Raw genomic sequence first — 17,604 nt, forward strand, 5'->3', positions numbered from 1 at the left:
TGCCCTCTTCTGGACTCTGCAGGCATTGCAAAACATGGTGCACTTATGTACGTAAAGGCAAAACACTCATACAAATAAAATAAAAATAAATAAATAAATAAATAATTTAAAAGAGATAATATACTACTTATGGTATAATAACAAAACACCCAAAAATCCCAAACAGGAAAGAATAAACTATTCAACCAGATGTGGTGGCTCATACCTGTAATCCAAATACTTGAGAGGCTAAGGCAGGAGTTGTGCTGTGAGTTTAAGGCCAGCCTGAGCCACTTAGTGAATTCCAGGACAGCTTGAGTTATATAATGAAACAGCTTCAAAATACAAAACAAAGCAATAAATTATTCAATAAAGTGTTCTGACAATTGAGTATGAAACATAAGTATTCCTGATACTAAAAAAATTCACTTAAAGATTTTCATGAAATGAAGCCAGGTGTTGGTGGCTTATGCCTTTAGTCCCAGCACCTGGGAGTCAGAGGCAGGCAGATCTCTGTGAGTTCCAGGCCAGCCTGGTCTACACAGTGAGTTCCAGGCCATTTGGGGCTACAGGGAGACCCTGTCTCAAAAAAGACCAAAAAAATTTTTTTCATGAAGTGGATACTGTATAACAAGGAATACAAATACAACAAGAGGTTCAAAGACCTGTTTGTTGTAGAATGCAGAATCCTTGAATACACATTAATGGCACCTCTCCTAAAAGCCTATCTTTCCCTTCCCAGGACACTACTATCTTAGCTATCAAGTTCTAGCACAGGGGGTTATTGTTTAATTAGATTTTTATATCTACATTATTTTGCACAGTAGCCACACAGAGTAGATACATAATGGTGGTTCAATGAGCTAAGTAAAATGTTTTAGCCTACCTGCAGATAAAACATAGCCCTCCTCAAAAAAAAGCCAAGAAAACTTTGGTAATAAGTTTTAAAACGTTTTCTCATTTACAGTAAAAACTTGATGAGCAGTGAACCCAGTAGTGTAGTTACAGAATGGCAATATAAAGCCAATATAAAAACACTATACCCTGTACCACTGCACAAATTAAGTTCGCATTCGCATTGTTTTCCAGTGACTCCTCAAATAAGTCTTGGAATTGAAGACACATGCTATTACCTATAAATTTTTAATCTCATGAATTTTTTGGAATAGCCTTTCTAACAAATATGGGCCTAATATATACTAATTATATAGAATAAACAATTATTTGAAGCAATACTCAAACTTACAAAACTAAATACAAACAGGCATAGCATACACCTGTAACTTGAGTGCTCAGAAGGTGAAGACAGGAAGATCAGGAGTTCAAGGCCAGTCTCAGCTACATAGTAAGTTCAAGGCCATACAGGGCTTCATGAGAGCCTGTCAAAAAACCAACCAACCAACTAACCAACAAACCAACCCATCTGCCAAGCCTCAAGGAACATCATGGAAGAGAGGGCAGAAAAATCAAAGAGCCAAGTGACCAGAAGGAGGACTGTGAACCCCCATTTAATGGGCATGACATGGCTGTGGGCACTCATGAACTCACAGTAACTGCGGGTCCCTGCATAGAGCCTGCACAAGACTGAGCCAGTAAATATTCAGCCATAGATGGGGGAGGGCTCATAGCCCTGCCCAGAGGAGCCAATGGCAGTCAGGGCTATTAGAGGAAGGAGCTGTAGTGATATAGCCACTGCTAGGTTACTCACATTGCTGTGGGCAGCTTCACATCCATGGCCATGCAAGCCATCAATTAAAGGGAAAAAACACATGAGAGTGGGATGGGGACTTGGTGGGGGCAAAGGGTGACTGGTGAGGGTCGGGGGAGGATAAGAGAGCAGAAGGATGAATGTATTATAAACGATGTATGGAACTATCAAAGAATACATTTTAAAAAGAGAAAATCCCTAGTTATTTTGTTTTATACTCAAAAAAAATATAGTTAAGATGATGCCAACTCTTTTTAAAAAAAACATTTTATTTATTATTTTTATTTTATGTGTATGAGCGTTTTGCCTGCATGTATGTAAGTGCACCAGTGTTGTGCAATGCCCATGGAGGTCAGAAGAGGGCATTGGATTCCCTTGGAACTGGAGTTATGGACAGTTGTTGGCTGCCATGTGGGTGTTGGGAATTGAACCCTGGTCCTCTGCAAGAGCAGCAGTGCTCTTAACTGCTGAACCATCTCTCTAGCCCCAATGCCAACTAACTCTTGAGCAAATCATTCACTTTATTATTATGTCAGTATCTCCAAGTATAAGAAGTTGTGATATATTTATGAAGATAGGCATTTCTACAGTACTCGCACTCTAAGACCAATGCCATTCTTAAACTGGAAGCAAAATGTAGTACCTCCTATATTCTGCCCCTCTGAAAAGGTTTAGAGGATTTCTCCAGACCTTGCATTCTGAAAAACAAGGAGGAAAATTAGTTAAATCAAATGCAGGTAAATCTTCATTAACCAACATTTACTATCAACACCTACACTTGAAATATAATATTAGCAACAGATGGTACAGATACAAATGAGGTACAAATCACCACTATTCTCAAGAAGCACAGAATTAAATCCAATTACTACTGTATTTCTGTCTCAATAGCATTTAGTTCATAATTCAGCTATAATTTTTACTACATAACAATGTAATTACCTGTTGGTTTTCAATCTCTTCTCTAAAATAGGAACTATTAAAAATGTATTTACTGTTATATTCCTAGAGCCTATTGCAGCTTCTGGAACTGACTGTTGAACTGAACTGAATGCAGCATGAGAGTTAGTCATGTAGACAAACCCTGCAGGCACTAAGTGATTTGTGGTATAGTAGAGACACATGACCAATCATAGAAGACTTAGAAGAGGAAATGGCACTTGAACTAGCATTTAAATAATCACCATAAAAGAGTAGAAGGTTATCAGATAAAGAACATTTGAAACTGAAGAAGTATAAAACTATACATGGGGCTGAGGTGATGGTTCAGAGCTGCGAAAGCATGAGGACCTGAATTTGGATCCTCAACACCCACATGAAAGCCACGTGCAGCAGCACACTTCTGCAATTCTGGGGCTGGGGAGGTAGAGACAGGCAGGTCCTGGGGACCAGCCAGTCTAGCCAAAATGGTAAGATCTAGATTCAGTAAGAGACCCTCTCTCAGAAATAAAGTGTCAGCCTCTGGCCTTCACATACATACACATGGGCAAGCACACCACAAGCACACCTTTGTACGTACATACACACATCCTCCTCCTCTTCCTGCCCTGTAAACTGCACAGCATATTTAGGCTAACACACAGAGTAATGGGTAGGAGAAAGACTAGAAAATAAACTGAAAACTGGTCATGGTGGCTCATGTCTGTAATTCCAGCACTTGGAATGCCCAGATTTCTGGCAAGAATATCAAAACCCTTCAGCCTCAAGATAGGCTTATAAATAGCCTCTTAGCTGTCTTCTGATGGTGGGGAAAGAGAATAATCTCTCTCTCTCTCTCTCTTTCTTATAACAATCCTATCAGGTTAACAGCTCACTTTCATGATCTCATTCAACCTTTACCCTCCCCCCTCCCCCTTTTTTTGGAGACAGGAGCTCAGGTAGCCCAGGGTGGCTTCAGACTTAACTGAGGATGGCTTTGAATCCCTGATTCTCCTGCCTCCATCTTTTGGAATATTTGTTTGGTGGTTCTCAAAATTGAGCCCAGGTCCTTGTGCATGCTAAGGACTTCTGAGTAGTGCTTCCTATGGGGTGGGGTGGGGTGGGGAAGCAGTGTCCTTTCCCTGGCCTTGTTCTCTTCCCTGCTGAATGGAAGGTGGATAGGATGGTCAAAGCCAGAGCAAGGATCTTGGATCACAAGGTAACTGCATCTAGAGATGGCAGGCTAAAAAATAGAAGGGGTCTGGGACTTTGATGATCACTGTTCTCCATACCAGTCATGGGTTACCAACATTTACATGAAAGATGAGGATATCTCTGTGTTTTATTCTATTCGGACAAAATACCATAAACTGAGTAGCTTAAAACAACAGAAATTTATTTCTTATAGTTTCGGAAGCTGGAAAATTTGTGTTCAAGGTGCTGACAGGCTTGGTGTCTGGTGAAAACTCACTTATGTTTGTGAATGGCACCATCTAGTTATAGCCTCATAAAGTGAAAGGAGTAAACAGCTCTCTGGGGTCTCTTCTCTTAGGGCACTAATTCTATTCTTGAGGGTCCCACCCTCATGGTTTAATCACCTCTCAAAGGCCCTACTTCCTACCATCACATTGATTAGGCAAACATGCAAACTACTGTACTCTGTTCTTTTGAGATTGATTTTTCATCCATAAGTGAAGCGAAATCAATCTTAACTACACAGCTCTGAAAACACACTGAAAGAGTACTCACCTGACAAATGGTGGTGTCTGAGGGCTTCACTTTCTCTGTTGCTGGCAGGAGAACCTGGCTCTGAAATGCTACTCTCTGTTCCTCCCATCAGAGGTCGCAAATGACTTATAGATACTTGCTCAATAAAAGATGTTCCATGCTTATGGAAGTACCACCATTCAAATATCTGTGACAAGAGAAGCATCTTTCACTTAAAATGCAATTCATAAATAGAAATTAAAGCATTCTTTTGAGATATTCCTATTCACTTCAGCCCTGGGGGAGTGGAGGAGGAACCTAAATCCAAGATTCCCTAAATACACCTACCACATAAAAGTGAAATACCTGGGGCTGGAGAGATGGCTCAGTGGTTAGGAGTACTTACTGCTCTCCCAGAGGACCCCAGTCCAGTTCCCAGTGCCCATATGGTAGTTAACATCTGTCTTTAACTCCTGTTCCAAGGGAAATTCAGTGCTCTCTTCTGGCCTCCCCAGACACCAAGCATGCATGCAGTGCCCTTACATCCATACAGGCAGAGCACTCATATACATAAAATAAATATAAATAAGTTTAAAAAAGTGAAACACCTTTATTATGTATGCCATGAAATTAGACAAGCTTAGGCAAAACTCTACATTTATTATAAGCATTAAAAAATAATTAAGAGTGAACCAGACACGGGAGCCCATGCCTGCAATCCCAGCTCTTGGGAGGCTGAGGCAAGAAGATCATAGCATAGGCTACATAGCAAGACTTTAAAAAAAGTTTAACCTATAATGTAATTCTTTATGTTACATTGCCAATTTATTCTATCTGCGGTATAATTAAAAACCATTTTAAAACAATTAGTACTACATTAGAATCAAATTTCCAAGTTTGACCCAAAATTCATCATTTATCAGCTCTGTGTATTAGGCAAGTCACTTATTCTCTAACATTTCAGATCCTGAGTTTCCACATCTAGTAAATGTCACTAACAAGAATCAAGAAAGTGCCTTTTGAACCAAAAAGTACTAATCTAGTATATAACAATGTTATTAAAATGGGTATAGACAAGTTAAATTATTTAAAAATTAGAATATTTACTTCTTTGAATTTATCTGGTTTATCACTTAGAATATAAGCTCTCTGTGCTCAACAGGAAGGAACTTGGATACTCCAACCTCAAGTCCCTATGCCTGGCTCTTTTGCATTCAAATAACTTTTCCTGATTCCATAGAGTAGAACAGGTAGCTATGTTATGTGCGCCACTGGATCTTGTATGCCTTTCACACTTTCTTTTTTTTTTTTTTTTTGCTTTTAACAATTATTACCATTCCTCAAGTCCCCAAGCAAACTCCCCCTTCAGGCGGACATTATATCTGCAGCACAGGAAGGGTCCTCATTTCCCTCAGGTCTTTACAGGGGTGGTGGCACATGCCTTTAATCCCAGGACTCGGGAGGCTGAGGCAGGTGGATCTTTGTGAGTTCAAGGCCAGCCTGGTCTACATAATGAGTTCCAGGACAACTGGGGCTACAGGAAGACCCTATCTCAAAAAGACCAAAAACAAAACAAAACAAAAACCCTTTCGTGGATGTCTTTCCTTGTTCCCTGGTTGGAATCTCAGCCTTCTCTGATATTTATGCTCTACTCTGCTTCATTTCCCACCTCCCCTAGCACTCATAATTAATAGTAAGAACATACTGCTTGGGCTGGAGAAATGGCTCAGCAATTGAGAGCACTTGTTGCTCTTGCAGGGAACCTGAGTGCAGTTCCCAGGGCCCATGTCAGGTGGCTCACAGCTGCCTGTAACTCCAGCTCCAGGGGATCCAATTTTCTCTTCTGGCCTTTGATGGTACTTTCACTCATGTGCACATACCCATACAGACATACACATACACATACACATAAACCAAAATAAAATAAATCTTTTTTTAAAAAAATAACATCTTGTTTATTTGCTTATCTTTATAATCTATTCCCCTAATATAATATGAACTCCAAAAAGACAAGGAAGGTTTTTTTGGGTGGGGTGCTGTTTTATTTTCCAGTATAAGCTCATGCCTATATTAACATTGTTTAATAAAAGAATCAAGGTCAAGATCAAATTCCATGAGACCAGAATCTGTGTCTGTTCTCTTACTGGAGTAGGCCCAACATCTAGAACAATGTTTAATATATTTGTTAAATGAATAAATTGGGGACTTTCAGTTTAAAATTGTTAATTTGAAAATTTTTAAGTAACTAGTTTTATATGCTTTGAATGTAAAATTACTTTAATATCATCCTCCTCTTTTTCTTGAACTTCTTTTTTGAGACAGAGTCTCACTATGTAGCCTAGGCTGACTCAAACTTGAGATCTTCCTGCCTCAGCTTCACATGTGCTGGGACTGCTCCTCTTACTTATAGGTCATTACCCTTTAAAAGGCAATTGACAAACTATTCTGCAAAATGTGGAGGACGAATAAACTAGTTAAAGAAAAGTACATCCATAAAAAATAAGAGATTATATTATAAATTATATTACTATGGCCAAAGAACATATCACACACATTCACACAGAAATCAGTTTTGAGCCTTTAGAAATGTAATTTTTGCTTCAGTAAATAATGTAAACTATCTATGTAGGTGCCAAATAAATTCGTAATTTTTTTTTTTTTGGTCTTTTTGAGACAGGGTCTCCCTGTAGTCCCAGCTGTCCTGGAACTCACTATGGACCAGGCTGGCCTTGAACTCACAGAGATCCACCTGCCTCTGCCTCCCGAGTGCTGGGATTAAAGGCATGTGCCACCATGCCCGGCTACGTAATCATTTTGTGCTACATTGTGGTTCATCAATTAAATGGTACAGTATTTACAAGAAAGTGCTTCTTTTTTTCTCTTACACCACTAATTTTTAAGATGTCTGTGTGTCCACATGTGTGAGGTGCACATAGCTTGCACACATATCTATGTGCAAGTCAGAAGGCAATCCTAGGTGTCATTCTCAGAAATACCCGTCTGCTTTCTTTGAAACAGACTCTCAATGGCCTGGAGCTTGCCAGCTAGACCAGACTGGTGCACCAGCAAGCCCCAGGGATCCTCCTGTCTCAACCCACCCAGCACTGAGATGATGAGTGCATACTATCACACCCAGCATTTTTCCCATGGATCTTGGGGATCAAACTCAGGTCCTCATGATTTCAGGATAAGTGTTTCACCAACTGAGCCATTCTCCCAACCCCTTGCCACCAATATTTTGTATTCAATCTAAAATGCTTTCCCCAAAGTTGGGCATGATAGTTCATGACTGGAATCCCAAGCACTCTAGAGGGAGAGGCAGCAGGATTGCCATAAACTCAAGACAAGCCTGGGCTACATAGGGACTTCCAGTGATAATAAATTAATAAATAAACAGCCTTCCTCCTCTGTTGTCTGAGTTAATAAAGAACTAATCTATATAAAACATGGTCATGGTTTGCTTCCAAGAGTGGGATGAATTTTTTTAATCAACCAGTAGAAATTACAGAGCAGAAACTGTTCATTTAACAGAAAAGATTTACATTGAGTAAACCTTGGATTAAAAAATTGGCCAAATATTGTCAAGGCTAACAATAATAAAATATTCTATACTATATGAATTGCAGGTGGTTTATGAATAAATATATTCTCTCTCTCTCCCTTTTTTCTGGAGTCAGAGTATCATATAACCCACGCTGGCCTTGACCTCTTGATGCTCTTCCACATTCTGAGTCCTGGAATTATAGACATGTGCCAGCATGCCAGCTTTTTCAATTTTTAAGTAAAAAAAATTTAAAGATTTATCTTTACTTTTTTATGTTTTATGTGTATGAGGGCTTTGCCTACATGTATGTAAGTGCACCACATGCATGCAGTGCTTTCAAAGATTAGAAAAGGATACTGGATCCCCGGGATGGTCAATAGCTGCCACATGGATGCTAGGAACCCAGTTTAGGTTCTATGCTCTTGACTGCTGAGCCACCTCTCTAACCCGCACATACATACAATTTAAAAATAAAAAAAATAGGGGCTGGAGAGATGGCTTTGCAGTTAAGAGCACTGGCTGTTCCTGCAGAGGACCCAGGTTTGGTTTCCAGTATCCATATAGCTGCTAATGACCTTCTGTGACCCCCAGTTCTAGAGGATCGAATGCCCTCTTCTGACTTCCAAGGGCACTGTACACATGGACACACTTTTATACGTGCAGGCAAAGCACGTATGCATATGTGTGTGTATGTGTATGTGTACTGCAGGTGCCCATGGGGGTCAGAGACATAAGTTACCCTGGAGCTGGAGTTTCAGGTAGTTGTGTACCACACAACATGGGTGTGAGAAACAAAATTCAGGTCCTCTGGAAGCGTAGTATATGCTCTAAACTGCTGAGCCATCTCTTCAGCCCCTTAAGTAAAAATTTTAAGTCAAATAAACAATGATAACAATTGCTAATATTATCAAATGCTTTCTATGTCTATGAATCAAGCATCATGCAATCTTAGAGGTAAGAATACATATTCCATGCTGGAGAGATGGCTCAGCGGTTAAGAATACTGGTTGTTCTTGCAGAAGACCCAGGTTCAAACCCCAGCACCCACATGGCCGCTAACAACTGTCTGTAACTCCAGTTCCGGAGGATCCAACAGCCTCTTCTGTCTTCCTCGGGCATTGTACGGCATGGGTGCACTTACCTACATGCAAGCAATACATGCATATGCATAAAATAAAAATAATGAATAAATTTTAACAAAAGAATACATACTCCAAGTTTAAATGAGCCACTCTAGTTCAGATGGCTGATAAGCTACAGAGTTATGTATCTTTTTTTTTTCTAAACAGTCTCTTACTATACACACCAAGCTGGCCCTCATAATCCTTTTTTTATCTCTTGAATGCTAGCAGTTGGGTTTCTTATACAGGTTCGTCCAGCTTCATAGCTTCTAACCATTATATCACACTGCTTCCCAAATGCACATTAATGCATGTGTGAACATAAGTATTTTTTTTCTTTAGCCCACACTAGCCTTGAACTCACTAGATAGAACAGGCTGGCCTTGAACTTGAGGTGATCCTCCTGCCTTACCTTTCCAAGTAGTGGGATTACAGATGTGTATCACCATGTTCAGCACATTTTTATTTGAGTGAGTATGTGCATATATTTGGACATGCTTGACAAATCCAGGTATTAAAAGAAATTATAAACACATCAACTTTTGCTAATTAAAATCCATTAATACTGCAAGGGTAAAGAAAGTTCAATCTTTAAAACATTACTTGAATTTCCTAATTTTTAATATTTGATCCCTGTTTTAAAATAGTAATAAAATTTTATATGGTTTTAGACATCATTTATCTATGAATATAGACTAAAAGTTATATTTGTCTTATAAATTAAGGAATTAGAATTAGGAAGTTTAAGTGACTTGCCTGAACTTATCAATTAGTAAGTGACAAGATCAAGACCCCAAATTACATCATTTGGACTTAAAACCAACACTTTTCTGAGACCTTAGCAGACAGCCTGCTAAGCCCCTCCATTGGTGTAGGGGCTGAGATCTCAGCAGACTGCCTGAAAGCCCCTGGATCTAGCCTCCATGTGGTGTAGATGGAATCCCACTGAAATGGGCCAACAGCCCATGGAAAACTGATGATGCAGAGACTCGAAAGTTCAGTGCCTTGCCACAACAGGAGGAAGATCATCCCATACCTACCACCCCCTCCAAGGCTCAGGGACTTTTGCAGAAGAGGCTGGTGGAAGGAATATAAGAGCTGGAGGACGGGGTAGAGTGTTAACTGGAAGTGTATTCCGACGACTATGCCAGCAAGCTATAGTCACACCTCTGGCCCATGTTTATCAAGGAGTGGGGGGGGGGGGTCAGTTACCCCTCCCACTCAATCAGTCTATCTTAGCTGCATGTGGGGGAGGGGCTAAAGATACATAAACTGAGAATGCTAGAAGGCACCTCTCTCACCATTTTCTTCAGCTGTTGGGAAGTCACAGGATCTATATTTGAGTGTGGACTTTCCAGGGCAGCCATAAATGGGGGGTGCCCACTCCTCTGTAAATAACCCCCCCACACACGCCTTTAATCCCAGCACTCGGGAGGCAGAGGCAGGCAGATCTCTACGAGTTCAAGGCCAGCCTGGTCTACCTAGTGAGTTCCAGGACAGCTGGGGCTACAGGGAGACCCTGTCTCAAAAAGACCAAAGAAAAAAAGAAAGAAAGAAAGAAAGAAAGAAAGAAAGAAAGAAAGAAAGAAAGAAAGAAAAAGAATCAACAGGGAGAGCTTCTGTAGGGAGATGTGTTCAAGAAAACTGGAAACACTTGACAGTTTAGGGCACTGGATGAAAAGAAAAGAAAAGAAAAGAAAAGAAAAGAAAAGAAAAGAAAAGAAAATGATAGGTGTTTGGATAGATAGATGAAAGGGATCTGACCACAAGTGGATGGACTTGCACTGGGGAATGTCTGGGGACACAGACTTGACACAGTGGGCCTTTAACACCCAGGACAGAGTATATGGGTTCAAGTGGGGGGGGCTATGGGAAGGTGCTGTTGGGGACCAGGCTATAAAGATGATTCAGATTGTGTCAAGTCTGTGTGCCCAGACATTCCTCAGTGCAAGTCCATCTACTTGTGGTCTAGTCAGAGTCCTTTCGTCTATCCAAACACCTATCACTTTCTTTCTTTTTTTTTTTTTTTTTTTTTTGGTTTTTTTGAAACAGGGTCCAAAACAATCAAATCAATTTTGTACAGAGATAGTCTGTACAAAATACAACAAAATTTAATAAAAACAAATAAAAAAAAACAAGCAAAAAACACTTTTCCTCCTTATTAGCTTTTTAAAGACCGTTTCATGGGCTGGAGGGTAGATCAGACAGTAAAGTGACTGCTTACCTGAGTTCAATCCCCTGAATCCACATTAAAGAAAGAAAACTCAGGGGGCTGGAGAGATGGTTAAGAGCACTGACTGCTCTTGCAGAGGACCTGGGTTCAATTCCCAGCACCCACATGGCAGCTATGAACCGTCCTTAACTCCAGTTCCAGGGGAATCCGAAGCCCTCTTCTGATCTCCACAGCACTGCATGACATGGGTGCACTCATATACATGCAGCAATACACTCATACACATAAAATAAAAGAAATAATAAAATATATACATAAAAAAAGAAAAGTCAGATGTAGTTGTGTACATTTGTAATTCCAGCATTCCTATGGCAAGATGGGAGGCACAGATGGAGACAGGAGAATCACCTGGAGCTCAGGGCCCCGCAAGTTGGAGTACACGGCATAGCAGCAGAAACAGGTAGGGAAATAGTGTGTTAGTGAGACAAAGGGCAAGAACTGACTCCACAAAACTGTCTCCTGACCTCTACACATGGGCTGTGGCAGTAAGCATGGTATTTAGATCCTGAGGAATGACAGTTCAGGTTGTCCACTGGCCTACATGCACATATCTAACACACACACACACACACACAGTTTATTTAGATTTTATGTGTATACTATTGACTAAATATTGCTAAAATATGCTTGAGTATGAGTAGGCCTTATAAATCATAAATTCTCAAGTTTCTATTATAAAATTTTATCTTGAATTCCTCAATTTTTTTTAAAGTTAAGAGAGAGAGGAATAAAAACCTCTTTTTTGTCTACTTTTTGTCTCATTTTAACCAAGGAGTCAGTGTTGGACCCTATTAAGAACAAAAAAATGCATCACCAGGCATGATGGCTCATGTCTATAATCCTAGCACTGAAGAGGCAGAGGCAGGAGTATCCCTAGTTGGAGGCCAGCCTGGGCTTCATAACCCAACCCTACCTCAAAGAGAAAAAAGAGTCCAACACAAATACTACAATTTCTACTAGAGCTGTAGAGCACCACCTACAGACGAGACAAAAGAACAGCAAAGTTCATTGGTCATGTGTGGAATAAATATTTAGTAAATTTTTTTATCTGTAGTAGCATTTTCCCAAAGCCTACAATAAGAAACACTAAACCCTAGAAATGTTGATGAAGAGTATATTTTAAGAATATTTTAAATTAGCTGGGCGTGGTGGTGTATGCCTTTAATCCCAGGAGGCAGAGGCAGGCGGATCTCTGTGAGATGGAGGCCAGCCTGCTCTACATAGTAAGTTCCAGGCCAGCTGGGGCTGCAGGGAAGCCCTGTCTCAAAAAAGCCAAAAAAAAAAAAAAAAAAAAAAAAAAAAAAAAAAAGGAAGGACAACCAAGGAACTGCTCTAGAATAATGAGCTCAAGGAAAAAAGAGAATATTTTAAAATTAAAAGTGATTATCTTTTTTTTTAAAGATTTATTAGTGTTTTCCCTACATGTATATTATGTTTGGGTAGCAGGGAGACCAGATGAGGGTGCCAGAGCTGCCAGTGGATCCTGTGAACCAAACTCCTGTCCTCTACAAGAGCAGTAAGGGCTTTTAACCTCTAAGTCACTTCTCCAGCCCCAAAAAGTGGTATCTTACTGAAGAAAAAGTTGAGCTAAAGTAGAACAGGCCCCCTTATTACGTGACTTCTTAGAATAATAACAGTCAAAATTCATTAAGTACTGCCTGAGCCAACTTCTGTACTACAAGCTCTTATATACATTATCTCATCTAGTTCCTACAATCTTGTGAAATGGACAGTAGTTATTCTCCCACTTGCAGGTGAGAAATGGGGCTTAGAAAAACTGTAGGCTAAATTCCAGACACATAAATTATAGTCTGCCCAAAGCTGTCAACATTAAAATGCTGTAAGATTTTATATTAAAATCTCTATTTTCAGGGGATACGGATGTAGCTTGGTTATAAAGTGCTTGCCTAGCATGCACAACACCCTGAGTTTGATCCCTTCATAAACTGGGCATGGTGGGGCACACTTGTAATGTTAGTATTTAGCATGCAGAAGGATGAGGATAAGGAATTCAAGATCTCCTGGACTATAAAGTTCAAGGCAAGCTGGTTTACAAGAGACCCTGTCTCTAAATAAGTAAAATCTATATATTCAGGTTCTGTTGAAACCATTTTAAAAATTGGAAATTTTGATAGTAATAGTCAAAGGATAATCCTTTTCATTATTATTTTTGTTGTTGTTGTTGTTTTGAGACAGGATCTCCATGCAGCCCCAGCTGGCCTGGAACTTGCTATATAGACCAGGCTGGCCTCTAACTCACAGAGATCTGCCTGTCTCTGCCTCCCGAGTACTGAGATTAAAGGCATATGGCTGGCATTTCATTAATTTTTTTGTGTGGATGTATGTTTACATGTTTGTATATATGTATGCATGTGTGTGGATGGCAGAGGTTGAGATCGGATGTGTTCTCAATGGCTTTCCATCTTAGTTTTTGAAACAGAGCCTCTCACTAAACCTGGAGCTCACTCATTTGACTAGACTTAGCTGGTCAACAAGCACCAGAGATACTGGTCTCTGGTCTCCATGTCCCAGAGCTGGGATAACAGGTACACCACCAAGCCCAGATTTTTACATGAGTGCTGGACATCTAATCTGGATGTTCATTCTTCTATGACAAGAGTACTTTACTGCCTGTGGCATCTTCCTAGACTCTACTTTTTTAAATAGTAAGGCAGGCCCTTCGGGCACTGTGTTCCTAATCCATCCCAATTGTTCCCTGACTACAGTATACAGGTCTTTTTGTAAAGACAAAATTATTACATTTATTTTTTTAAAGAATATTTTTATTTATTAGTTTTATGTGTATGAGTGTATTGCCTATATGTAGGTAGGTGCGCTTATGCCATGTAGTGCCCGCAAAGGTCAGAAGAGGGTGTCAGATCCCCTGAAACGGGAGTTATGGACCATTGTTAGCCACCATGTGGGTGCTGGGAATCAAACCTGGGTCCTCTGGAAGAGTAGTCAGTGCTTTTAACCGCTGAGCCATCTCTCCACTCTCCAATCCCTAAATTATTTGTTTATTTATTATTTTGTGTGTGTGTCTATATATGTGGATGTTCGTGTGTGTGTGTGTGTGTGTGTGTGTGTGTGTGTGTGTGTATGTTCATGCCATGGCACAGGTGTGGAGGTCAGAGGACAATTTGCAAGAATTTATTCTCTCTTTCCACCCTGTGGGTCCCAGGGATTGAACTCAGGTTGTCAGGCATGGCAGCAGGAACCTTTACCTGCTGAATCATCTCACCAGTTCAGTATACAAGTTCTAATACATAATAAATGTAGTTAAGCATGGAGGCTTACTCCATAACTCCTGCATTTAGGAGGTAGAGGCAGGAGGACTATCTTGGGTTCAACACCAGCCTGGACTACACAGTGAGACTGTTTCAAAAAGAGACCCTAAATGTTCTTGTGTCAAGGGATAGACCCAAGAACCCAATGTTTTCCAATAACATTTAGAAAACACAGATAGGACTCGTAGACCTCTTTTTACTTTGGTCTTTTTGAGGCAGGGTCTCCCTGTAGCCCCAGCTGTCCTGGAACTCACTATGTAGACCAGTCTGGCCTTGAACTCACAGAGATCTGCCTGCCTCTGCCTCCCAAATGCTGGGATTAAAGGTGTGCACCACCACGCCTGGCAAGACTCGTAGACCTTTTTTAAAGAAGATAAATAAGGGGCTGAAGAGATGGTTCAGCAGTTAAGAGTACTGGCTACCCTTACAGAGAACCTGGGCTCAGATCCCAGCACTCACATGGTGGCTAGCAAGTCCATAATTCCAGTTCCAGGGGCTCTAACACCGTCTTCTGACCACTGCAGACATTGTGCAATGTGGGTACACTTACAAACATGCAGGCAATACACTCATACACATAAAATAAATAAAAATAATAATAAAGTTTTTTTTTAAAAAGACAATAATAAGAGCACATGAAGGAGAGGGCAGTAAGGTGGAGGTAGAGAGGGAGAGGGGATCTGAAAATGATCAAAATACATTGTGTGAAATTCTCAAATCAATAAGAATATTTTTTAAAGACCCCAATATGTAATAAATATTATCATTCTCTAAAAGTAGAGAGGGAATGTGGTATTCCCCAAACTTGTTTCACTAGGTAACTCTTTTTCCAACTATTGAATGCATTTTAGAAATGCTGAAAAACATAACTTTGTGAATACACAAAGGATCTTTAGAGGAGAATCAAAACAGAAATGAAGAAAATGAAAAATACTTACAAATATTAGTCCAGATATCAAAGAAGACGTCCCGGTGAGCGCCACATAGAACTTGGGTGTCAGTGAACTTAAAAACCCTGTTACTGTTAAAGAAGAAAACCAAAGCTTTAAAAAGTACACATTTAAAGTACATTATAATTATGCAGAAATCTTTAAATGGAGGGTGGTAAATAGTACACATGCTTGACTGTTGGTAAGGTCAAGTCCAGATAAGTCCATAAATTGAAAATATTGCAAGTAAAACATACAGGTTATGCCTCTAATCTTCAAATCTCATAGCTTAGCAACATAATACCTGGTACAGTATTGATTGTTTACTATCCACATTGTGTTTCTGGATGGAGAGTGGGGCAAAGCAGCCTGCTGATCATACTGCTAATGCACAAAAAGATCAAAATTCAAAATTTCTACTGAATGTATATGGCTTTTTAATTTTTGTGCAAGTTGAAAAATTCTAAGCTGAACATGCTCAGTCAGGAGCAGTCTATATTAACATCTAGTATAAAGTGCATTCCAAAAAGCTGTTAAAAGTTCTAAGTCTTTGAAAAGCTACTTTAAATTCCCATTATTTCATTCCTTAAAAATCTACTCACATATGTAAAAATATTATTCTACACTTTTAAACAATTAAATGAGAAGCAAATCAAAGTGAAACTTAAAATGTGTAAAGCCTCAGGATCAATCTGTAGCACCAAAAAGGAAGGAAGGAAGGAAGGAAGGAAGGAAGGAAGGAAGGAAGGAAGGGAGGGAGGGAAGAAAGGAAGGAAGGAGGAAAGGAAGGAGGGAAGGGGGAAGGAAGGGAGGGAGGGAGGAAGGAAGGAAGGAAGGAAGGAAGAGAAGGGGGAGGGAGGAAGGAAGGAAGGAAGGAAGGAAGGAAGGAAGGAGGGAAGCGGGGAGGGAGGGAGGGAAGGGAGGAAGGAAGGAAGGAAGAAGGGAAGGAGGGAAGGAAGAACAAAAGTTAAAATGAAATCATTTGGCTTACTTTTGAGCATAAAACAAAAGAACAAGCCATAATTTAGATTAGAACTTTAGCAAATCAATAAGGAAAGAAGCTAAACAAACTATACCATTTTCTGCCCGTGGAGGCAAGGCCTCACTATTTAGCTTTGGCTGGCCTGGAATTCACTATGTAGACTAAATTGGACTCAGACTCACAGAAATTTTCCTGCCTTTGCCTCTGCCTCCCAAGTGCTAGGATTAAAAGGCTGCACTACAGCAATCAGCCTTGTTTTATGGTTTTTTGGAGATAGGGTCTCACTGTGTAGCCTTGGCAGGCCTTGAACTCTATATGTAGGCAAGGCTGGCCTTGAACTCTGAGAGATCTACCTGCCTCTGCCTTTTGAATACTGGGATTAAAGGCATGTACTACCATGCCTGACTCATTTTATGTTTTTTGAGTCTAGGTTTCTTGTAGTCCAGGCTGTTCTCAAACTCACTATGTAGCTGAGGATGACCTTGAACAACTGATATTCCTGTATGCACATCCTAAGCGCTGGAATCACAGGGATGCATCACCATGCCTGGTTTATGGATGCTGGGGATTGAACCCAGTGGTTCCTGCATGCTAGGTAAGCACTATACCTATTGAGCTACATCCCCAAACTCAATATTTTGAGGTTTAAAAGAAATAAAAATCTGTAATAGTTAACTCTATGTGGTCAACACAGAGACAATACACCGATATACTAGTTGGCTTGGTAGCACAGCCTGCAACCCTAGCATTCTGGAAGCGGAGGCAGGACGGTCTCCAGTTTGAGGACAGCCTGGACTACATAGTGAGACTATGTCTCAGAAAAAAAAAAGGTTTGGTAGCATACACCTCTAATTCCACCACTTGAGAGGTGGTGGCCAAAGGATCAAGAATTCAAGGCCAATCCCAGCTACATATTGAGTTTGCTGCCTGCCTGGGCTTCATGAGACCCTGCCTCAAGACAATAAGAATAGGAAAATAAATGACAAACCCAGTGAATATTTCACTGAGCATCTAAACTAACATGAAGCAGTTCAGCCACCTGTTACAAATTAGGTGCACAGTACCTAGCTTGTAAAAATTCCACAACATTTTAGAACATCATCCCAGTCTTTCATGTTATCTCATGGAATAGAAAAGGGGACTACTAATGGGGCTGGAAAGATGGCTCAGCAGTTAAGAGCACTGGCTGCTCTTGC

At 40.3% G+C, this 17,604-nt stretch overlaps 1 protein-coding gene across 2 annotated transcripts in view; it reads right to left on the reverse strand.

The window, feature by feature from the left end:
* The window catches only part of St7l (suppression of tumorigenicity 7 like), an 86,349-nt gene that overhangs the window by 66,880 nt on the left and 1,865 nt on the right, over window positions 1–17,604 (reverse strand). For both annotated transcript variants that reach the window (XM_017798412.2, XM_008833964.2), the window contains exons 2-4: window positions 15,436–15,518; window positions 4,355–4,520; window positions 2,331–2,385 (exon numbers count right to left, since the gene is read on the reverse strand). In XM_017798412.2, coding sequence (XP_017653901.1) covers window positions 2,331–2,385; window positions 4,355–4,442 — 143 coding nt within the window. In that variant the 5' untranslated portion in view covers window positions 4,443–4,520; window positions 15,436–15,518. The remainder of the gene's footprint in view (window positions 1–2,330; window positions 2,386–4,354; window positions 4,521–15,435; window positions 15,519–17,604) is intronic.

Source organism: Nannospalax galili, unplaced genomic scaffold (genome assembly GCF_000622305.1).
Source record: "Nannospalax galili isolate Female #2095 unplaced genomic scaffold, S.galili_v1.0 scaffold475, whole genome shotgun sequence".
Lineage (NCBI taxonomy): Eukaryota > Metazoa > Chordata > Mammalia > Rodentia > Spalacidae > Nannospalax > Nannospalax galili.